The sequence below is a fragment of the Kwoniella mangroviensis genome, assembly GCF_000507465.2.
Source record: "Kwoniella mangroviensis CBS 8507 chromosome 1 map unlocalized Ctg01, whole genome shotgun sequence".
NCBI classification, from domain to species: Eukaryota; Fungi; Basidiomycota; class Tremellomycetes; order Tremellales; family Cryptococcaceae; genus Kwoniella; species Kwoniella mangrovensis.
Window position 1 is genome coordinate 7,327,892 of NW_027062533.1, and position 23,340 is coordinate 7,351,231.

A 23,340-nucleotide genomic window follows, 5' to 3' on the forward strand; every position below is an offset into this window, starting at 1 on the left:
TACTACATTTCTGGAATGTTTTTTTGGGAAATATAGTTCAAGGAATGTCTCAGGTGGGTAGGCTGGGTTGGCTCTGTGGGGGGCCGCATCTACCATGAGGTGCGGAGGGTGCAGTGATTTTCAATGAGTCCGCACAGGTGTGTGATATAGATGAGCCGTGGGAGTCGGTCATCTCTGCTTGATGTGTGAATGTGAGCTGACGAGAGAGTAGGAAGGACAGGGTAGAGAAGGGGTACGATCGTTCCTGCTTGTAGTGAACCGAAAGACACTCCACCCCTGGTCTTCTTCGACTCGATACGAGTGCATTCGAATGTCGTGGACTCGGGTACCATATAGAAACGTCATATGCGCTGTTGGAATCTTGCATTGAGGGGAACATTGAGCGCAAAGGATCAAAGTATGTTGACCGAGATGACTTGTGTTATAGCTGTTTCGATTTCACTGCCACGTACAGTACGGTACAGTACGGTACGTGCACTTGGACCTCGGACCTCACCGAAATCAACCACCGCGTCAGCGACACGACAGTCATCATATCATACTTCTCTCCTCTTCACGGGTATCACAATCGATCTATTGCAGAGATACATTAACATCAAATTCAACTCAATATGGCAGCCCAGATCTCAATCGCAGCTGGTAAATCTCACCGAAGGGAGGGAAGTAAATTTGTAGATGCTTTACCTGAGAAGGGAGTGTTGGAGTTGAGGTCGGAAGATGGGGAGTTTACTCATTTCTGTGAGTTCGTCCACTACTATCCACATCTACTGTTTGAGTGCAGGACGGGTGAACCATGTACAATGGCCGGTATGGATAAAAGTGATGTCTAAGTTGTGCTAAAAGAGTTATGAGAGCTGGGAGAATGTGACGGCTGATACGTTAAACATCGCTTGATAGCTTGGAAGAATAGAGTCACAGGCCAAGTTGAAGATGTGAGTATCGATTCACTGTTACCAGTATCAGTTGCCGTTCAATAGGACTGGCCAAACAGCTGATATCTATCGAACTGCTACATAGGAACTTCTCATCTTCCCTGGTGAAGCTACTTTCACCCAAGTCGAGCAAGTGAGTTCCAGGAGACAAGACCATTACCTTATATGATCATATCCACCTTCCTTATCCTTTCCTTTCCTCCATCACAGTCCACTCAATGAGACTGTATCCATACTGACTACGTCCTACTACTGTCGACAGGACCCTTCCGGTCGAACCCATATCCTGAAATTCTCAAGTTCCGATCAAAAGTACTTCGTAAGTTGCGATAATCAACCTATCCGCAAATGTATGTGGCTGACTCTTGTAATCTTTCGAACATAGTTCTGGATCCAGAAGTCTGAACGACAAGTCATCTCCAGAGCTCAAGTGGATATCGATCATCTGATTCAAGATCCCTCTTATAGGTCAGCTACATAATCCGCGTTATTTAATCAATCAGCTTCGTGTCATCTGACAGGTTTGTGATTTGTTTTATTGATATAGGATCGGCTCAGCACCCCTCCCTATCCCCTCGACCCCACAAAGAACTCAAGAGAGGTCATGGCCTCCTACCCCCGGTGCACCAAGATTATCTCATCCCGAGCCCGCACCTCGATCGGCCGCTTCGGCTAGTACACCTGCCGTCGCCGCCGGCAGTAGCTCAGCTGCAGGTGGGATGGAAGTCGAGGACACGCCCGCTCAAGGTGGTGGAGCGGATAATAGTCAAGATCAAATGGCTAGGATGTTAGCTGAGTGGGCCAGAGGTGGTGGTCTTGCTCCTGCAGAAGATGGTATGTGCAACTCAGAATGACGACAGAGCAAAAGCTGATATGGTTTGTGATTCCTACTCTTCTCAGATGCGAGACTGACAGACGTCCTATCTCCCATCCAAATGTCAACTCTACTTACTACTCACCCAACTCTGATACCTACGATCATTCCCCTATTACCCGAAGGCTTAGATCTTCCCCCTAATCCCTCTGCCCAGGACTTGTTACCCATTCTTTCCGCGCCTCAATTTACCGACGCGATAGCCTCGCTGGACAACGCGCTTAGATCAGGTGGATTACCTGGTGGGATGATGAGAGAATTGGGATTACCCGAGAATGCTGGTCAGAGCGTCAAGGCTTTCTTAGAGGGTTTGATTGCGCTCAAGAGGGATGAAAGTGCAAGTACGGGTGTGGTCGAAGATGAGAGGATGGATGAGGATTAGATAGACCTGCTGAAAGTGAAAATAAGACAGAGAAAGATGATGTCTATTCCATGATGCATGACCAATATGAGAACAAGGCTGTCACCATCCTTTACGACATTTGCGTGGCAGATTGTCATAAAGGTCGAAACAAAGCCTACATCGTGGTTTTCTTCCATGCATCAACTATGGCATTCTTTTCGAGTATTATCTGATATCTGATGAGACTGATCATAGGTCGGAGTGCTTGAACGTGATAACTATCAGTTTTGGAGGTACTATGACTAATGCAACTCCCTCGGATGCTCTCCAATAAGGCCATTCGAACAAATACTCGTGATGACCACCTGCGTTCTGTCTCAAATTACGTATGACAATATTTCGCTCCCTTGAATCGGACTCATGACCAATCCGAGTACTAGATTGTGGATGGTGAATCCAGTCATCATGCTCCAGGAGTCGAATTGCACTTGTACTTTGGTATCTGTACTCAAGTGTCGAACCTTTACGTGAGAGTGGGTGGGTGGGGTATTTATCGGATCTGACCGAAAGAGTAGTAAGACCTCTTAGATCTGACCTCATCAATAGACGGATATTTTCCGCCCACATACATTTTTGATCATATATATTCGTGGATATATATATACAAACAGAGAAATAGGAAGATGAGAGGAGGGATGAGTTTGCATAACATACAATCGCCTGAAGATCCTTATAGTTCTTGTCATTGTTATTGCATTTCGAGACAAGGATCGGGATGTTATCGAAGAGAGCAAGTAAGAGGTTGGAAGGCTTCAAATCAAGTCCATTGTAAGTGACCATTTTGCTCCCAGTACATATAATTTGTACGATAAGTATTGATGGGTCGGCTAACAAATCATATGTCATATACATGACATATATAGTCCGGCACCCAAAGGGGCATATTACGATCCGAAATTACATCCAGATGGAACTATAAATCTGTCTACAGCTGAAAATTCACTGTTGAGCGAAGATGTAATTCCCGTGAGTTGAGCATTACAGTTGGTTGAAAGCAGAAACAGTCTTGATAACGATAACATATTCACCCGATCGATGATGGAATATTTCGTCTTCGCTTTTACCCTTGTAGGTATTGCAAAATGGGAAAATCAATGTTCAACATGTAAAATATCGTGCTACCCTCATACGATCATCTGTACCTCAGTTGGAAGATCTCTTACCTGATTATATCAATTTAAGAAATCCCTTGGTCAAAGTTACAAGACAGAATAGTGTTACCGGACCTGGAGTAGGAGCTTTACTGGCTAGTTTAATTTGGAATTTATGTGATCCCGGACAAGGTGTTTTGCTATCTACTGTAAGTTCATCTTTTACTATCTTTTGATCTGGGATCGAAACCAAAATCAATTTAGTGGATTGAGATGATTGACTGTCATCGGAGTATAGCCATTCTATCGTGAGTAGAGCACATTGATGAAATGGTATGACGTGCCCTCTCCCGGCAACTCAGAGGTTGATGTGAATCACGTTCTTTGTTCTGTTCGATTTTGACTAGATGACTATACGAGAGATATCGAATATCCCGCTCTGGCCAGAATGGTCTTGTCCCATATTCCCTCCGAGGTCGATTCGATCTCACCAGATGTCATCCCATACATGGAAGAAACCATTAGATCCTCATCGAAAGAAGGGACAGAGGTGAAATGTGTTATACTTTGTAACCCGCATAATCCAATACCTAAATGTTATTCAGTAGAAGCCATCAAAGGTTATATATCTTTAGTGAAAAAGGTGTGTACTCTTTTCATCTCAACTCGTCTTCATATTGCTCATCTCGCTAATATTGATCTTGAACTTGACCTTGGTCTGCATAAAGCGTAATATACACCTGATAGTCGATGAAATATTCGCATATACAGTATTCCCCTCGACTGACACACCTTCCCCTCAAGACTTCGTTAGTATCTTATCCTTACCTGAATATCGCTCTCCCGACGTTATCGATAAAATCCATGTTTTGGGAGGACCAACAAAAGATTTGGGGTGTTCAGGTGCAAAAGCCGCTTTATTGATTAGTGAGAATACCCAACTGAGAGAACAAGTAAGGAGAAGCATGATGGCTAGTCCCATTAGCGGATTAACGGATGCCGCCCTCAGCGAATTGTTGAGTGATAAACGTAGATTATTGGGTTTATTGGAAAGGAATAGGTCGGAGATTGGGAAGAATATGGATTTGTGTGCGAAATGGTGCAAGTTCCATAATTTACCGTAAGTCTCAAGTCTTTTCGCACAACCTGACTCGTACACTCCAGCCAGCAGTCATTACTAAATGTTAAATACATCTACCTTAGGTACATCGGTGCAAATGCTGGAGTTTATTTCATATTGGACTTATCGCCTATAGCCCTCAAATTCAAGTATGACCCTAAAGAGATTCAAGCTATCACAATCTTGATGAACAAGATGATTGATAATGGCGTTCATATCGTGAGCTGTCTGATTCTCATAAAGCCATAGCCATAGCCCTACTTGCTTATTGGTGTATTTTGGGTCAAAGAACCCACTCGCCCTAGATGCGGATCCACTACCTTGTAGATTCAGGTTCATTTTCACTCAGAAGCGAGAGATCTTACAGGTGAGCTTAGCAAGCCCAAGTACAGGAATGCGTACTTGGTCTGAGTCTAGGACAAGGACAAGAATGATCCCACTGATTGTTCGCCATTTTGCGCTTTCGCAACTAGCTTGCTCTGCGTCGTCTTGAAAAGGCATTTGAATTGGATCATTTCGATGGTTTCAATTGACGTGTGCCATTAGTGACGATTTTTTGGGTTGGTATGAGTTATCTGCTGTTGATCGATCTTTGTTCATGGATACTCCTAGCAACCATGCATTAATCTCGTTCATTGCCATACAGATGTCCATTTGTTGTTGCGAGATGAGTACGTTGATGATTATTGACGTATGGGGAGATTGTGTGCAGGCTGAAGTAAGCAGAAGATAGCCCGTCACTCATCACTCACCCGTTAATCTTAAATCCTTGTGTTCGGGGAATGAAGAATGCGCCATACCAGTAGGATTATATCCATTCACCGATTACATGCATGTCCACCGATTACATCTCAAAAGTGCTTCTCTTTCTTTTACGTTGTTGACTAAGCATCCATTCGTCGATTATACATAGATATCACTTCCCCCACCCTCTGGATCGTACATCTTGGTTCATCTCATCGACCAAGTCTACAGCATTCAATCAAAATTCGACCTTTTACTCTATCATCGATATTTTCAAGCACGACGAAACCTGTCGTTTGCTCTACCGTCTTGCGATCCTCCACTTATCTTTACAAATCATCGCAGACTCTCAGACCTCTGTACTTCCCTTACAGGACATTCGCAACCAGTAGATCAGTCAGAATGCCTCCTCTTACTAAAGCTCAAGCTTCTGAGATCGAGGAATAGTGAGTTCCCTCACCTTTCTATTCTAGCTATTTGCTGAACATCACTTTTCTCATCACTGCAGCGACTACTTCGTCATCGGTGGTGGATCTGGTGGATTGGCTTCTGCTGTATGTATGATCACACTAGCTGTCGACCGGTTATAAGTGGCTTCACAGCTGATACTTGTTTGATTCAATCAGAGACGAGCAGCTTCGTATGGTGCTAAGGTCGGTCTGGCAGAGGCTACACCTAAATTAGGTGGTACTTGTGTGAACGTAGGGTGAGTCAGCAAAAGTACCGCTCTATATGTAAGGCATGTCATGCTGACCATGCATTCTTTGGTAGATGTGTTCCCAAGAGTAGGTCTTATCCGATACTTATTACAGGGTGAATGTCATGGGATGCTGACCAATCATGGTTTGATGGGGGATTACAGAGGTGATGTGGTAAGTCGATCCATCCATTTCATATATCTCATACTTGTGAAACATCTTTCACCATCCAATTGTGTCTTCCTTACTCCTTGAACCGCTTCTCATCATCATTGCGTCTACTAGGTACACCGCAGATATCGCCGACAATCTCAGGAAAGCCGCTGCGTACGGGTTCGGTAAAGATGGTGAAGGGAATAGAATCGCGGGTGATTTCAATTGGACGGAATTGAAACATAAGAGAGATGCCTATATCAAGAGATTGAACGGAATCTAGTGAGTCTTTGCTCGTTGCTCCTCAGTGATGATGTCAAACTGGTATTCCGAATCTGTTATGCTGACTTGGCACTTTTCCTATTCACTCCACCCGTCCGCACTTACTTTACTGGATCTGACCTTCATCTACCTTCCACCTCTATCCTCTACTTCCTGCATTTTGATACACTGTCACTACGATACCCCCAAACTCACAGCGAGACCAACCTGGTGAAAGATAAAGTAGATTATCATTCCGGTTTCGCCTCATTCATCGATGCCAACACACTCCAAATTGATGGTTTGGACGGAGAGACTTACCAGGTCAAAGCGAAAAACATCACTGTCGCAGTTGGTGGAAGACCCACCATCCCTTCAGAGGAGACTATCGAAGGTGCGCAATACGGTATAAACTCTGATGGCTTTTTCGATATTGAAGAACAACCTAAGAGAGTCGCCGTGGTCGGTGCGGGTTATATCGCTGTTGAATTAGCTGGAGTGTTCAATACTCTCGGTACGGAAACTCACTTGATCATTAGACATGATCAGGTTTTGAGAACTTTTGATCCTATGTTGAGTGAAGTTTTGGTTCCATATATGGGTGAGTGATTCTTGGCTTCTTTGTCTGATTTCTTCTCCTGAGTGATTGTCTGGTGATATGCTGATCCGTTGGTTATCCGTCATTAGAAAAAACTGGACTTAACATCCATAAATCCTCCAATGTCAAAAAAGTAGAAAAGACCTCATCCGGTTCTCTCCTAGTCCATGTGGATTCTTTGGACAAACCATTAGAAGTTGACGTATTGCTCTGGGCGATCGGACGACATGCCAACACTGAAAAATTGGGATTGGAAAAGATCGGAATCAAGACTGACGATAAAGGGGATATCATCGCGGACGATTATCAAAATACGAATGTATCCAACATCTACGCTGTAGGGGATGTAGCTGGGAAAGTCCTTTTGACACCTGTTGCGATTGCTGCTGGAAGAAGATTATCGAATAGGTTGTTTGGTCCAGAGAAATATAAGAATGATAAGTTGTCGTACGAGAATATTCCTTCGGTTGTTTTCTCGTGAGTACGATGTATCAACACATAATAACATAGAGAGAGGAGAGGATTGGTGCTTATGTTCTGTCTTGGGTTATGGGTTATAGTCACCCTACGATCGGTTCAGTTGGTTTGTCAGAACCGGAAGCAGAAGAGAAATTCGGTAAAGACAACTTGAAGGTATACAAGACTTCTGTGAGTGGATAGTCTAATCTTGAGCTTCTCGAGCTTCACGCCTGACATGAAGACATCTTTGCTGATTTGACTCCTATAACTTCAGTTCAAAGCAATGTCATTTGCGATGTTGGATGAGAACCACAAGCAACCCACTTCATACAAGTTGATCTGTACTGGGCCTGAGGAGAAGGTCGTAGGGTTACATATCATTGGTGAAGGAAGTGATGAGATGTTACAAGGTTGTGAGTAATGCTCTACTTTATCAGCCGCTAGGAGAATATCTGCGTATCGATATTGACTCTGTTCTTAGTCGGTGTTGCCGTTAAGATGGGAGCCACTAAAGATGATTTCGATTCATGTGTTGCTATTCGTGAGTCCCTCGCATTCCTACATGGAAAAGAAGATACATTTGTAACATGACTGATACCTGTTTTTTTTTCTCAATAGACCCTACGTCAGCCGAGGAATTAGTTACTCTTAGATAGATATCCAAAGTAGAGATGATATGAATAATATTTGTCTTTTCCCTTCATTATCGTATAATCTCCGTAAATTAGATTCTCTAACCTTGCTGCAGATCGAAGATCAAGTCATGCATATTCATAAACGGCTAGAAATTACTGAAGATCTTATCTTACTATATACAAATTTATTACACTTGTTATACCTCTCAACCAGAATTGAAAACCACAAACTATACACGGAATCAATCACCTCACAAGCATATGAGTAGATATAGGGCGTGAAACACAAAAGTAAATATCCCATCAATACTAACAATCAAAATGAAGCCAAAAATCCTTCTTTCTCCATTGTGATCCTGAATGATTACATTACGATTACAATCCAGCAACTTGAGCTAATAAATCATCTAAATCATTTTCGAACTTTTCCAACCTCTTAATTTGACTTTCGAAGCAGTTTTTAATTTCTGGATGTATACCTTCTTCTCTGTCCAAATTCACTTTCTCTCCACTTAACAATCTATCCAATTCTTCCACTTCTTCCTCCCTCTTCCTCTTTTCATCATTCAAGCTTGATGACGAACCCGATGTCGACGAAGTGGATTTATCACTTTCTCTTCTCTTCACACCATTCGTTGTACCGCTAGGCAAATATTCTCTAGCTCTGATTTGAATGATAGCCATCATTTCCTTTATCCCAAAATCGTCTTTGTACCTCACGGGTCCGCCCCTAGGCGTCGGACTGATACTTCCCGATACCGCTCGGGTGAAGACCGCACCGTTGAAGGGTGGGGTGGGATGGGTAGACGACGTAGCTGTAACAGGTGTAGATGATCTATCTCCTTCTGTCCCATCATCATGTTCATCCTCGTCGTAAGAATCATCATGCTGATTTGTCGATTGTCTCCTCGATGATGAGTTTGGACCTTCCAGGTCAGACATGATAGAAGCTATAGAAGGTTGTTGACGATGTCTGGAATAAATAATTTTATTGATCGATTGAGCAGTCGAGTTATACTGTCCTGTCCTGGAATTAGATCGCGGAGTAGCGTTGGAATTATCACCGAAATTGAAAGTATTATTGGATGAAGCTCGAGGAGTAGAGTTCAGATCTGACATCTTACCTTCAGGTAATGAAGATAATGTCGGATGATGCTGGGGTGTAGATCTACCGTTAGGTGTCTGTCTACCGGGCGAAGGTGATTCTCTTTCTCTCTCTGTCCTATTACCTTGTTGCTGCTGTTGAATAGAAGCGACAACTTCTTCACTCGAAGTCGAGCCTTTAACAGAACCAGATTTGACTTTATCAATCACCCTTATCAACTTCTCTTGTAAATTCTCTTCCTGACCCTGTTCAACCGTACTTTGTACTACCCCTTTTAGGATATCTTGAGATTGCGAGTTCGTCCTCTGTCTCGTACCAGGCAATTCTTGCAGAACTTTATCTTTTTCTAGTCCTTCTTCAGGAGTAGATGGAGCGGTGATATACGCAGACTGGTCTGTTCCTAATCTGTTCAAAGCTGGTTTACTCTTTTGCTGCTGTGGCTGTTGTTGGGAATCACCACCCCACTCTTCTTCCAATAACTCCGAAATATCGTACGTCTCACCGTCCCCATCGATATACGAATACCTCACCACTTCTTCACCATCGTTCTCGATCAACCTGGACGACCTAAAAGTCCCTTTTTGATCAGGTAGGATGATATCAACACCTTGAGTCTGGTTTGTATGTGCCGATATCAATGCTTTTTGGTTCGCTCGAGAGGCAGCTCGTTGAGCAGCTATGATCTCAGCAGGTGATCGAGTATCAGTACCATTGCTGGAGGACGTCGATTGTCTGGGTGTCGAAGTGGCTGAATCTATCTTAGCATTTGCTAAACCATTGGAGCCGCGTTGCTGTTGCTGTTGATGGTTTTGTACTCGACGTAACACAAAGACGGGATCGGTAGGTAAGATATCATGCGGTGAGCCAATAGTATGTTGCAAATCTCGCGAATGACGTCGTTCAGCCGGAGTGGTCTTTTCCATCGGTCGAAGATTCGGTGGATGATCGTACGCTTCCAAGATTCGACTTGAAGTTGATAATGATCGTTCTGCAAAAATTCTTATGTCAGTTGTATTTCTCGACCCGTATGTGATCAAATAACTCACCTTCACCGTTTGCGACAACCGCCAGGTTGTATCTCACTCTAGTGACACTCCTCCTCTTACCAATCTTGTCCTCCACATCGTCACCACCATCCACCACACCCTCCTGTATACCGAATCTCTCTAGACCCTGTTCGATAGCTTCAATGACATTGACATTCCTGGGTACCAAGAACAGCCTCTTTCTAGAATCATCCCCATTCGAAGCAGGCTGCACTTGTCTCTCCTTGAGCAGTGATTTAGGTACGATCGAATCGCTCGAAGGGTCAAAAACCAAATTATCGGGTAAATCGTTTTGATGAATCATCAACTGGATTGTAAATCTTGCGGAGGGGGACGAATGCCTTTCATACAATTCGTGATTGTTATTATTATTGATTTGTATCGATAACGAGTTATTGAATTTCGGTTGAGCCCTCGCGGGTGGTGTCACATCCCCATCTACGTGTTGACCATCATTGGTCCATTCTCCAGAACGATTTTCTGGACTAGATTCGTTACCGCCCTCCGATTCTTGTACAGTCGATAGTTGCGTACTGTAACTTGAAAATTCGCTTGCCGGTTCTGGCATTCCTGAACTAGCATGATTAGAGTTGTTCAGTTGCACCGATCCCGGTCTACGTCTGTTCAAGTATATCTTGACGGTCGAGTCATCCGAGAAATCATTCATACCCAATTTAGCAATTGCCGGGTGATTTGTTAGACTCATCACGCTCGATAAACTGCTGACACTAGATCGTTTGACTGTAGGTGTGATAGCTCCTATCCTAGAAGTTAGATCTTCATCCGATTCGCTCGCCCATCGTTGTACCGCCTCTTGGAAAGCGATCAGAGGCTTCTCGTCCGAGGTCAATTCGTATTCTTCTCCATTGACATCGCGGATCGTAATGAAATAACCGTTATCCATCGTATTACTTGATGAGGAACTGATGGTAAGGTGGAATCGTTGCATGGCCTGTTTGATCAAATCTGACGAAGAGGTAGTTTCGTTTATCAAAGCGGTTTTGAAGGAAGATTCAGATTTGATATGATCACCGGCGAAAATTCTAATTACGTTCAACAGAGGTGGTCCAGCGGGATTAGGCGATAAGATGATCGAACTTGGTCTTCCACCATTCGCACTTCCACCGTTGTTACTACCATTGATGTTGGCCATGCTGTTGCCCATACTTGCAGCCAGACGCATAGCAGCAGCAGACTGTGCGACAGCCGCGGCGGCTTCTTCTGCAGTAGGTGAATGCAAATCTGACGAAGGGGATTTATTGAGATATTTCGAGGTGTAGGATTGCATCCTCGCTTGATCTTGTTGCTGTAATCGTAAGCCATGAGACGATATACCACCATTCTGTTGCTGAACCTGCTGTGATGGTTGCGATTGCTGAGAGGGTTGCTGTTGTTGCTGTTGCTGTTGCTGAGATAGTGATGATGGTGGTGCTGTCCTTTCTTCTGACCAGCGTTGTTGACCATTAGGGCCACCTTCTATAGCACCACTAACCATACTTTCTTCGGAGCTTCTAGCATCATGCCCTGAAACCCCTTTACCACCTTTATCCTTTCCTTTACGGTGGAACAACCCTCCAAGCATACCTCTTTTCTTCTTTTCACCATTATCAAGTTCTTCTTTGCTCCCCTTCTTCATCTTCTTGCCCTTCTTGTTCATCTCTTCGGGGCTTGTAGGCGTAGTACTGCGCTGGGAAGATCCGGTCGATACCACTGAGGACACAGATTGGACTGATTGAGCAGATTGACCGGAGACGCTTCGTGCATTGCTGTTCTGCTGAGCTTGCATAGCGGATGGGAGTAGTGGTCCAGAGGCGACTGCGGGTGTGACTGTCAATCGACGAGTCTCGTTACCTGCTTGAGCAGGATCCATGGTCGCACTTCCACCAGAACTGGAAGCCAGAGATGTGTTGGATGCGGAAGGTCCGATGGTGTTGGAAGTGCTTTCTCTAGGTGCGAAAGGATTGTTCGATTTAGGTTGGACAGTGCTAGAGGGTTGAGATTGACGTTGTTTCTGTTCCATGACTCTACGTTGATCTTCGATAGCAGCATTATCAGCCCATTCGACCCCATCATCAGGCTCCATCTCCGAATCAGGCTCGAGGGTTTGTTCGATGTTGTGCACTTCAGCTTCATGACGTACATCGCCTGATTGAACATGCTGCGAGTGATGTTGGGTAGATTCATTCTCAACTTGATCGACCTCTATATCGCCTTCGTCATCTTCATGTCCCTCTTCATCTTCATCTTCTTCATCACTTGACCACGTTACACCAGGATGGTCGACATAGGTTGGAGGAGCAAATACCACCCTTCTTCCACCTCCACTACCCGATTCTGAACTGACTTCACCACTGAGATCCCTTCTTAACCCTTTTGCTTTTGAGGCAATTACATCTTTCAATTTCTCTCTTCCCTGTACAGTACCCGCTTGTTTCTCTAACGAAGTAGCAGCTGCTAAATCGACATTACGATGTTTATTCAATCTGGCTAATCTCTCGTAAGGCGTTTCGATGTTCTCCGCAGGTATATATCCTACGTCCTCCGTTTTCAGTACTCGTACCAACCACCAATACGAATTTGCGTCGTCGAGCAATACCAAAGAATCACCTTTCACTACCGACGCTTGACCTTCGACAGTAGCCAGGAAAGTGTGTCTATATGTTCATAAAGTGGACAAATGTCAACAAGCTATTCTTTCGATGATTTTGACTTTTATTCGAGAGTAGGTGAACTCACAAAGCGTAAGTCAAGCTAAAATCGATATTCTCGTCAGGCATACTATCCGTATCACTCTCTTCATCACTATACATCTCCTCTTCTCCCTCGAGACCACCTTGATTCTGATTATTCATATTCTGTTTTGACGATGGTCCTGCTGGGTTATTGAGGTCCATCTGACTACCGTGCTGTTGCTGATGTTGTTGATAGTATAGAGCTTGTTGTTGTTGTTGGTGGTAGAAATGGGCATGGGCGGGATCCATCATGTTGATGTCACCTTCTATAGACTCATCATCATCTTCATCATCGTCATAACCATTCATACGGGGGTCGTGGTCGTGATCGTCTTCCGATGCATCCTCCATTATGGATTGTGAATGATGTTGATACATCTGATGCTGCTGCTGCTGATTTTGGTGTTGGTAATACTGCTGATGCTGCTGGTGAGCATGTATAGGTTGTGAGGCTACAGCTGCCATTTTGTAACGGGCGGATGTTATTCGTTTGTTCTCGTTGTCGTGTTGGAGTTATCCTTTGGGTTGTTTGAGCTATTTTCGTTGGATTCTTCGCGAAGCGTTGTTGTCTAGGTGTCGTAAATGGAGATGATCTGATAATTTTAACGCATGGCTACTTGCCGGAAGTGGGACATCAAAGATTGTGCTAACGAGCGTGTGAGACAATGTTGTGATTGTAAATGGTACCAATTGTGAATGTGGATGTATTCATGATCCCAACATTGGAAGGATGTTGTGGGATGTTGAATGAGACTCAATTGCTACCACGGTATGAGTGTCATCTATACGCGCACAACGTACTCACTGGTATAACCTGCTATCACACAAAGCAACCGCACACGAGCCACCGATCACACCACGTACAGAGTGTGGTTATCGCGTGGGATTTCGACTTTATTCATTTGAGTATACCATCTAATCCAACGACTGATTGCAGCGTTTCAGGTTGAAAGGGTAAACAACGACAACAACAAAAGCAGAAACGGACAATCTTGATGTGTGTCTGACACGTACTTCACTGCCCATCTTGTCTCCCTCGTCCGCTGCCTCCAGAGAGAGAGGGGATCAGGGAATATATAGTGCGACGCAAGGTCGTCCAACTCCAGGCTTGAGCAACGCTAACACCGAACCAAAGGCACCTTGGACCTGTGGATTACCCCACAAACCCACAAATGGATCACCATTCTGTCAGCATCATGGAAAAGTCATTGGGAAGGCAACGGGACAACGAGTTTGATGCATGTCAAGAGATAATGAAACGACTGTGGGAATGGGTCATGGGAATACGTGAGATGAGGACACGTCTCTGTTGCATGGTATGTGATGTAAGGAAGGTGCGATAGACCCAAGCTAAGTGATGTATATTCGGGTGCGGAAGGTGTAAGGGGAGTGGGAGTATGAAGAGGTCAATGCGTTTACGAAAGTTTGAGATGATATGACAGATAACTGATTGATTGATAAACTCACTTGATTGCTGATCGACTCTTCTCTCACTCGCATCATACCATAACACTGTATCCGTCCGTAGCAAATATATTGATCTTCTCTCACAATCAAGTTTACAGTCTTCCAAAACGGCCTATCATAATCCAGACATCACTCGCCCCTCAAACGTCATCATTCTACTCCTACTCCATCTGTCTCCGTTCTACAAGCTGAGACTTCAAACCTTGAGAATCATCATCTGGGTTATTCCGTCACTGGATCCAATACTCCACACTCCATACTCAATATTCAAATCCCGAAGTGAGCTTCCTCCAGCAGCGCAGGTATCTTCGAATAACCCGAAGAAGAGAGGAGCGAAGATATCAAAGGATCTTCAACATAGATAAAGAACTGATGAAGAACGTCATTCAAGTTTGAACCGAAGCGAGGAGGCATTATCTGCTGATTTCAAGGTATATATATTACAGGTAAGTGATGTTCGCTTTCGCTTCATAGGTCAAACTAGACATCACCTGATATCTGAAAATACCGAGGATATAAAAGCTGACAGATCAAGATGAATGATCTGTTATAGATAATCCACTTGATCTGACAGAAACAAGGTCAAGAGGTACTCTCCTTAATACCAAACAACATACATTCGCCTGAACACAAAGAGGCGAATCTAGAGAAGAGCATTTACTGAATCCACAAGACGAAAACCCTCGCCATCAATATCTAAACATGCTCGGTCCCCCTGCAAACGTCCCATTACCGCCCTCTCCACCATACAGTGGCGACGACTCACCACCGCCTACTATATCGCACTTGGTACCTCCCAACGGACTCACGACCCCAGATAGGACTCCCTCGATAAGCTCATCATTCGGTGAATCGTCTTCTCCCACTCCGCATCAGCATGCACAAGCCGATGTTTCCAAAATGCTTCGTTCAGATGATGACGAGCGTATAGTTGGTGGTGTGTCGAAAAGACAAAATAGTCCGAGCGACGCAAGTGGTAGTGGTAGTGGTGATGGATCATTAAAAGGTCATCAGAAGAGGTATATACCTAAACTGGAGGATTTTCAGTTGATCAGGGTGCTTGGGAAGGGTTGCGCAGATAGGGTGAGTAAACACATATCCCTCATCACTTCAAGTTTGAGTGCTTATGTGAACTCATCTAATGGTCATTCACTGATCTCATGTATGTGGAACAGGTTCTCCTGGTGAAACATACTCCATCAAATAGTGTCCGAGCCATGAAAGCCATATCGAAACGATCCGTCTTGACGCACGATGAACTGAATCATACCCTGACCGAACAATCGATCTTGAAACGATTCGCAATTGACGAACCCAATAACAGGTTCGTATCGAGATTACATAGTTCTTTCACGGATAGAGAGAATTTCTACTTCGTCATGGAATTTTATCCAGGTGGTGATTTAGCGACTCAGATGGAATTGCATGGGATATTGGGTGATCATAGGACGAGGTTTTATGCGGCTGATATAACACAGGGATTAGAGGATTTGTGAGTCATCTCATACTTCCATTGTTTAGCTATTTCAAATGGCTAACTTGACTCGGGTATCCTTATATAGACATAGACATGGTATAATAGTACGAGATCTAAAACCGGAAAAGTAGGTTCCAGCTGCCTTGCTCTGGACATTTCGCATGCAGCTGACGATGATATCAATCAGTATACTGCTAAATGCCAAAGGTCATGCGGTATTAGCGGATTTCGGATTATCCAAAGAATTCTCTTACCGAGGTGAACCAAAGCCTATACATGTGGTCACCTACCCGGGTCAGCCTGCATTACCTCCCTGGGCAGGTCAGGGAGCAGGGAGCTTGAGGACCTTGGCAAGTGGCCAGAAGAAGTTAATGGTGGACAAGGCTTATTCTTTCGTGAGTCAGCTTTCCGACGCCAGATGATTCGGACTCGAGCTGATACTTCTCGAGAATAGGTCGGAACCTCCGAATATCTTGTGAGCTGACTTTCGAGCGGACGTGATTCCGGCCAAGCTTATATCTACTTGCCAATTCATAGTCTCCCGAGGTGGTCAAGCGGGGTGAGTATTCGTACGCGGTCGATTGGTGGGCTTTGGGATGTATTGTCCTGGAGGGATTGGTTGGAAGAGTAGGCTACCTGAGCAAGGGTGACCTGACTTGAAGCTGACTTCTCCTTTTAGGTACCTTTCAGAAAAGCGGATGATGAACCCCCGGTAAGCTTCTTTTTACCCACAGGGCCGAACTTAGCTTACTCTTATTGCTTGTATCTCTTCGAAACGTACAGATGGTCTTGTGGAATCGAATCCTGTTTGATCCTTGGGATGAGCTTTTCCATGATCCAAAAATGGCGAGATTTATGCCTGATCCGGTCACTTACAACTTCATCGATGCGGTAAGCTATCGTGCGCCAATCTCAATCTGTCTCCCGTAGCTGAAGTTCCTGTCTTGCTTTGTTCATGTAGCTGCTCCAGAAAGACCCGATGTGGCGTTTAACCGAACCTTGTGTGAAGCAACACGACTATTTCGCTTGGCTGTAAGCTGATCATCCTGTTAAACCGTAATTCAATATCAGCTGACTGACTCTGTTGTAAATGGCCGCAGAGACTGGGACACAGTACAAAAAGGAGAATACCAAGATCCTCACGGTCTGAAGCTCCACCCGATAGCAGAGTACAACACGCATTATTTCCCGAAACTATGTTTGGAAGAAGACCCTTCAGTGGACATGTCTACCCATGAGTTCCGAGGTGAGGACAATTTTAAGAAGACCCCTCTGAACGATAATGCCTTGTATGCTTTGGAACAAGCCAAGTATAGATACGAATTAGAGAGTTTTGCTTGGACAAGGGATGAAGATGGCTATGAGACTGTCGAAGAGAGTGAAATGGAATACAGCATAGCGGAAGAGGAAGGACAAAAACAAGATGAATATCAGATCGCGGACGAGACCGAGGAGAGAGTCGCAATTGAAGTGACAGAAGGAGACATATCGCCAAAAGTGGTCGAGACTGAGGGATTCGGTTCGAGCTCCGTTTTGGAAATGGGTGTAGACTCCAAAGAGGAGCGGTATAAGGACGAAGAAGATGTGACCATCCAACCTACTTCAGACTTGTGGGATGCTTCAGTACCTGCTCCATCGGTCGCGGCGATTGTAGGTATACCAAAAGAAGCCTCGCTACTGGGATCACCTACCTCAGCGTATTCCAGCCACCTCCCAGGGGTCGCTTCACCTGCTTCACCCAGTCTTGCTACCAGTATTACTAGCCCTGAAGATATTGCGGTCGAGATGCTCAAGACTGTCGAGTCAGTCGAACCTCAAGCTGGAACGTCATCGACCGAAGACTCCCATGTTTCTGCTCCATCCCGACCATCGTTAGACAAGTCTCTTCCTGCCAAATCAGGTCGGAATACTTCTCCACCACCTCAATCTTCAATTGACAGAATTGCTCCGCCACAATCACCCGTCTCACCTCAACTCTCGACACACTGGACCAAATCGCACCCTGTGCCCATCCCTTTGCGACCAAAACCCGTACGACAACTATCCGAAGAGATCAATCACAACTTCAACCTTCCCCAGGGATTACCTGCATCTGGATTATCCGTATCCGACATCGTCACCGTGCCCTCACCTCATCCCGGATCACCCACTCGAATAGTCCGACGTCATCCCCAATTACCCAGCGTGGATACTATCCCCATTGCAAGGTTGTCTGTTGAATTGCAAGGTGTAAGGACATATATTGAGGATGAAGAATGGGAAGAGTTGTCTATACCTGAAGGTCCCAATGCTTCGGCTCCGAATGGCAATGGGAACAACATCCACCATTCTTTCCTTGGTTTAGGTAGAGTGTTGAAACGAAGACCTTCGACCTTGTTGGGCAATAGCACAAGTAGTCACGGAGGAGGAGGATCAGGATTGAAAAGGCAAATCAAAAATTCAGATACATCTTCGTCTCACCAAGGATCAACCAGTCCAACGAAATCACATCAACTTCGACCTAATTTGTTTTCTACCAAATCAATCGAAAATACAAAGAAAGCATTCAAGTTTGGAACCAAGTTGAAAACCTTCCCTAAATTGAAGTCGCTCACTTCTCCCGATACCATCACTACCAGATCAGTGAGCGCAACACCTTCCCCATCTGGTCATTCACCTTTCGTAGATCCTCCTACCACTTCTAGCTCAGATACGAATATGCGCAATAGTGAGAATACAGAAGGTAAAGATAAAGAAAGACCTAAGATGGGATATAGGAGACATACGGAATCGGGTCTAGGGTGGTTAGGTCGTAAGAAGAAAATATCATCCATCATACCTTCTGCATCAGCTTCATCTTCTACCTCTTCGAATGTAAGTGTAAGAAAGCAAAGTACAACCACCAGCGCCACTGCCAACACGAAACGTGGGCCTTCGTCACCGATTAAGAAGAATTTACGAGTGGGTGATAAAGATAGGACGGTATCGAATTCAAGTTCGATCGTTAGTGTATCGAAGGATGATAAGGGTTTACCTAAATTGGAATTGGATGATATACAGTTGAGTGGACTGGACTGGGAACCTTTCAATGGGAAAGAATGGGGAGTGAAGTAAAATCTGAACGTAAAGGAAAAAAAAAAAAGAAAACCTCTAGTTTTTTTTTTACGCCTTTTCTTTTTTGTTGATTGGATTCAAGTTGTATATATAAATGAGACCATTTGTTTGTCGAAAATTATTCTTCATGCTCCCAACACTTACATTCTCATCCCCATTCTTATCTCATTCAGTAGTCATGGACTCGAACCAAAAATCATAAATATAATTCCTATTCAAGTACTGTACGACAACATCAACATCACAAGGACCCCCGTGTCTTACGTTCTCATCCCAATCCTTCTCATGTGCATATTTACCATTTTCTAACGTGTAACGGATTTTTTACGACGGATGAGATTACATCATTATTCAATGCATATACGTTTTACTATCCCAGATGGACAAATTGGTACAATTGGTACGTACACCAGCTAACACAATATCCGAAGACTATCGAAGACACACAGGTACTGTACACTGACAGAAATACAACATGTCCACTTAAATCTAATGACCCACCCCACCACCATTATGGTTAGGAGGTTGCAGACTAGCCAAGATCGCTTCAGCCTGTTTAGCGATTTCCGCCCTTTCCGCAGCTCTCCTATCAATCTCTCGTTGTTTCTCATCCGTCTGTCTATCTCTTTCTTCTTCCATCTCTGCAATCCTCTGTCTCTCAATGGCATTTGCAATAGATCGTTCCATCAATAACGTATCTTCCTCTCTCAAAGCTTGAGCAGCCAATTCTAACGCTTCGGCCTCTTCTCTCGCCTGTTGTTCCTTTGCCGCTGCCAGGGCTAACTCCATAGCTAGACGTTGTGCCTGTTGCTCTTCCATCTCCTTGATTCCTTCTCTTACGACATTATCGATCGCTCGAGCAAGTATATCAATCTTGGTAGCATTTAGACAACCGAGGTTGAAACATCCATCGGGAAGTAAATGGACGTGTCGTTTGGATGTTAATGCGTCGACTTGAGAAGGAGGGAGAAGAGCAGTACTGGACAATGAAGCAATGACGTAAGCTACTGGTGATTTGAATCTGAGACGAGTAGCTTACCAATACATCCCACTAGCCCTTTTGAGATGTATCCATGAACCAGGTGTTTTCAATTTATTGGCAAGGAGGTCGTACAATTTCTCTCGCACACTTCGTAATCGATCAGACATAGCTTTAATCTCGGCGAGCCTAAAGACGATCCAAGGTCAAAAGGTTAGTTAACATCTCTTGACATGGTCAAAAACAGCGTATGAAATATTGCGCAGAAGCAATCACTCACCAAGCAGGGTACAGCTTCGCATCCGACAAAATCTGATGAGCCACCTGAGCACCCCAAGGAGAAGGATGGAACCACATTCCCCTAGCTACTGAACGTAATTGGGAATCTACTCTATCCCTGTCTTCCGCATTCTGAGTGACGATCGAAACGATCGATGGACTATCGCCGTATAATCCCATCATCTACAGATCAGTTATTTTATTGTTAGCTTCGATCTCTGTTCCTCCAAAAGGAAAGATAGGGGAAGGAATCAGCTCACTGCATCAAAACTCTGGACCAATACTACTGGTAATCCCTCATGTACCATAAATCGCAATGCCTGAGCATCTCGGTTCGTATCTCCCGTCGATAATCCTTGATAAGCCATCATCACTAAAGGTATCAACTCTCGCTCCTGTATCATATCATTGTATCAGCTGCTACCGTATCAGAGACTCCGGAATCGCAACTGACCTGTAATAATGCGGCTAACAATCTCCACTGGTTGGTAGTCAACTCCGCTCCACTGGGCATACTCCCGCTAACCTGTATCAACACGACAGATTTCGGGGGTGCATCCTGTAAATCCTCTCTCAGACTTTCCCAGTCTACTCCACCAGTCTTGTAATCTAGGAATCGGAAAGAACGTATTTCCAAACCTGAGTCCTGTAAGGCAGTTGTATCTTCGTCTGCCGTAGGAGAAGGTACGAAGACCGACTTGGTTCCTGGAACAGGAGGGAAGCGTGATAGGAAAGTCGCTGCTAATCTGAGCGCTCCGGTCAAAGAGAAAGCTTGTATAGAAGCGATCTAGTAGATGTCACACATCTCGGTCAACGCGACTCCCCAATAGATTTGGAGGATAACGACTCACTCTACGATGTCGATAAGCCTGACTTTCCGACCCATATGCAAACTTTGTACCAGCATCTAAGAACGGTGAATACCCTTCTATTGGTAGTGCCTCTCTAGCGAGGATGTTTTCGTTCCGCAAGTTCTTCTCTACGTATCTTACTGTAGGAGGTATGAAGATCTTTCCGTTGTCTTCTCTGAAACCAGGTAAAGAGAGGTTGATTTTCACGCCAACCTCGTCGTTCTCGTATGCTGATGCAATTGCCACGGATCTGTAACGCATTGGTGGACATCAGCTAAAGCTATATATGAGGGAGAAGAATTGTAGCTTACGTCTCCTGAGATGCTGTTGGTATAGCAGACCAAACCTCCAATCCTCTACGATTACTACCTTCAGCAGCCCCATTCTGGTCCAATGGCCTCCCCATACTCGCCGCAGTGAGCTTTCGTCAAACACATAAGCTATTATTCTTCCTCGATCCGAGCTTCAAAGCTTACCTGCTGTAAGACATCCAAGAGCAGACTCGACTGAGCATCCTGACTCAATCCACCTATTCCTCCACTAACAGCTACACTTTGTGTTAGTTGGGCTAAAGCATTATTGGCATCTTGAGAACCGGCATTAGCAGCTCGTGTAGCATGCATGATAGTCTCCTTAGCTGCTGCAGAGGCTTGATCGGCATCCATCAGAGATCCGGAACGTAAGAGGGATTCCAGCGCTTGTACTCGAAGACCAAGCTCGTAATTGATATCTTCGTCATCTTGTACCCTGCAGGATAAGACATAAAGATTTATTAGTTATACATAGTGGACGATAGAACACGCATTGGCTTACTTCCGTTTTTTCCGCTGTGGAAGGACTGGATGTTCCATTCTGCACATTCCGGGAACACCTCGTTTGATACTGGTCAAGAGATGTCAGATGGAGATCATGGATGTTATGTGAAGTATCAATACCTACCATCTGCTACAAGGTATATTACGATCGCACTGAAATGAAGCATCAGTGAATGCATTCACTTCGGGACATAGGGTACTTACATGCTCTATATGTGATAGTATCGGAGATGATATGTCAGTGAGTTTGATAGTGTGTTGGACAATAGGAAATGATACGTACGTTTCTATGATTGAATATGGGTCAGCAAAGGCACTTCGCGCAGGAGATACAGTATCAATCACTTACTCGTCTATGACATTCTGTGAATTTGGAAGAAAGCATATCCTTAGTCAGCTAGGGGTTCAAAAACTCGACATGCGAATAGACAACTGACCTGTACAACTCCTATAGAAACAGAATCCATCCGGAATCAGCATCCATACTTCTACTACCACCTGATGTGCGGAGAAGACGTATATCTTACTCACAAGACGGTCCTATTCCTCTTTCGTTTCTGTTTGGCCCCCGATCCAATATCATTCTTCTCATTCTCATCTTCATACTCTTCGTCTGCCTGTTTTCTATCCTTGTTCTTATTCTTATTCTTCGACTCATCATTCTGATCAATTTCTTTCAACTTATCATCTTGCTTTTCCTCTATCTCTGGATCTTCATCTTCTCGCTGATCTCTCTCCTCTTCATCTCTATCTTTATTTTTATCGTTTTCATCCTCATTTTCCTTGTCCTGCGATTTCTGATGACTTAGATTATTGACAAATTCCTGAACCTGCTCCCTAGTCAACGGTCCATCATGCCTTGGCGAATGTACTTCCAACGCATCGTTATCTTGTTGATCCTGATCCTGATCTCGATTTTGATCCTGGTTGTTATCTTCCCCTTCACCATCCTCGTCACCTTCTTCGTTGGCTATTCTAGATAATGCAGCTAAGTTCGCTAGAGTGGCTGGATCAAACCCTTCTTCGTCATCTAGATTCAGACCATGCTCTTCTAGGTTGATTATATTCTGATTGGCCGGTTGTTCTACTTCGTTGTCATCCGCAGTGTTTGCAGTATCTTGATGCTCAACCTGATTCTGCCGAGCTGTACTTGCATTTACCTCTTCTTCTTCACTTGTTGCGGCTACGGCATTGTTTTGATCTTCCTGGCCCGCATCCTTCTCTACTTCTTGGTCCACCGGACCAGCATCTCCTGATTCGCGAGTTTGCTGAGATTGAGCTGCAACACCATCAGTGGTTGTTGGTACAGGTGTGGATGTTATCGATGTTTGTTGCCCTTCATTTGTTGACACACCCGAATCAGGGTGGACCTGTGTTTCCTCTTTATCGAGAGTATCGCTCATAGCGTTAACTCCGATGAAATCACGATCTTTTGCAATATTGGTATGAATTGATAGCGATGAAGAGGTATAGCACGTATGGACAGATGATGAGAGGGCTGATGATGATGATTCGTAGATGTAGGAAG

General features: G+C 44.5%; 6 protein-coding genes across 6 annotated transcripts; 4 read left to right on the top strand and 2 right to left on the bottom strand.

The window, feature by feature from the left end:
• Positions 1-611: 611 nt before the first annotated feature.
• Positions 612-2,188, top strand: I203_102752 (uncharacterized protein; the record flags this gene model as incomplete). The annotated part of the gene is made up of 7 exons (XM_019147034.1): positions 612-738; positions 898-932; positions 1,018-1,065; positions 1,195-1,251; positions 1,318-1,400; positions 1,480-1,766; positions 1,833-2,188. The coding sequence occupies 7 exons, from the start codon at positions 612-614 to the stop codon at positions 2,186-2,188; spliced, it is 993 nt and encodes a 330-aa protein (XP_019003584.1).
• Positions 2,189-2,924: 736 nt separating this feature from the next.
• I203_102753 (uncharacterized protein) lies at positions 2,925-4,953 on the top strand (the record flags this gene model as incomplete). The annotated part of the gene is made up of 9 exons (XM_065517176.1): positions 2,925-2,977; positions 3,073-3,175; positions 3,282-3,509; positions 3,599-3,608; positions 3,708-3,943; positions 4,029-4,420; positions 4,504-4,639; positions 4,710-4,787; positions 4,894-4,953. 9 exons carry the CDS (start codon positions 2,925-2,927, stop codon positions 4,951-4,953), a joined length of 1,296 nt encoding a protein of 431 aa, XP_065373994.1.
• A 613-nt stretch (positions 4,954-5,566) lies between these two features.
• I203_102754 (glutathione-disulfide reductase) lies at positions 5,567-7,989 on the top strand (the record flags this gene model as incomplete). The annotated part of the gene is made up of 12 exons (XM_019147035.2): positions 5,567-5,610; positions 5,673-5,718; positions 5,791-5,870; positions 5,936-5,949; positions 6,027-6,036; positions 6,148-6,297; positions 6,495-6,877; positions 6,964-7,351; positions 7,435-7,522; positions 7,608-7,746; positions 7,815-7,874; positions 7,952-7,989. 12 exons carry the CDS (start codon positions 5,567-5,569, stop codon positions 7,987-7,989), a joined length of 1,440 nt encoding a protein of 479 aa, XP_019003585.2.
• Positions 7,990-8,343: 354 nt separating this feature from the next.
• I203_102755 (uncharacterized protein) lies at positions 8,344-13,316 on the bottom strand (the record flags this gene model as incomplete). Its single annotated transcript, XM_019147036.2, has 3 exons — positions 8,344-10,061; positions 10,120-12,773; positions 12,856-13,316. 3 exons carry the CDS (start codon positions 13,314-13,316, stop codon positions 8,344-8,346), a joined length of 4,833 nt encoding a protein of 1,610 aa, XP_019003586.2.
• A 1,704-nt stretch (positions 13,317-15,020) lies between these two features.
• On the top strand, positions 15,021-18,888 carry I203_102756 (uncharacterized protein; the record flags this gene model as incomplete). The annotated part of the gene is made up of 10 exons (XM_019147037.1): positions 15,021-15,401; positions 15,494-15,810; positions 15,881-15,922; positions 15,983-16,190; positions 16,250-16,270; positions 16,333-16,422; positions 16,475-16,507; positions 16,579-16,686; positions 16,757-16,827; positions 16,896-18,888. 10 exons carry the CDS (start codon positions 15,021-15,023, stop codon positions 18,886-18,888), a joined length of 3,264 nt encoding a protein of 1,087 aa, XP_019003587.1.
• A 489-nt stretch (positions 18,889-19,377) lies between these two features.
• On the bottom strand, positions 19,378-23,215 carry I203_102757 (uncharacterized protein; the record flags this gene model as incomplete). The annotated part of the gene is made up of 13 exons (XM_019147038.1): positions 19,378-19,867; positions 19,928-20,056; positions 20,148-20,329; positions 20,407-20,541; positions 20,601-20,933; positions 20,998-21,247; positions 21,309-21,418; positions 21,474-21,744; positions 21,811-21,879; positions 21,937-21,965; positions 22,017-22,099; positions 22,250-22,260; positions 22,344-23,215. 13 exons carry the CDS (start codon positions 23,213-23,215, stop codon positions 19,378-19,380), a joined length of 2,964 nt encoding a protein of 987 aa, XP_019003588.1.
• Positions 23,216-23,340: the final 125 nt, after the last annotated feature.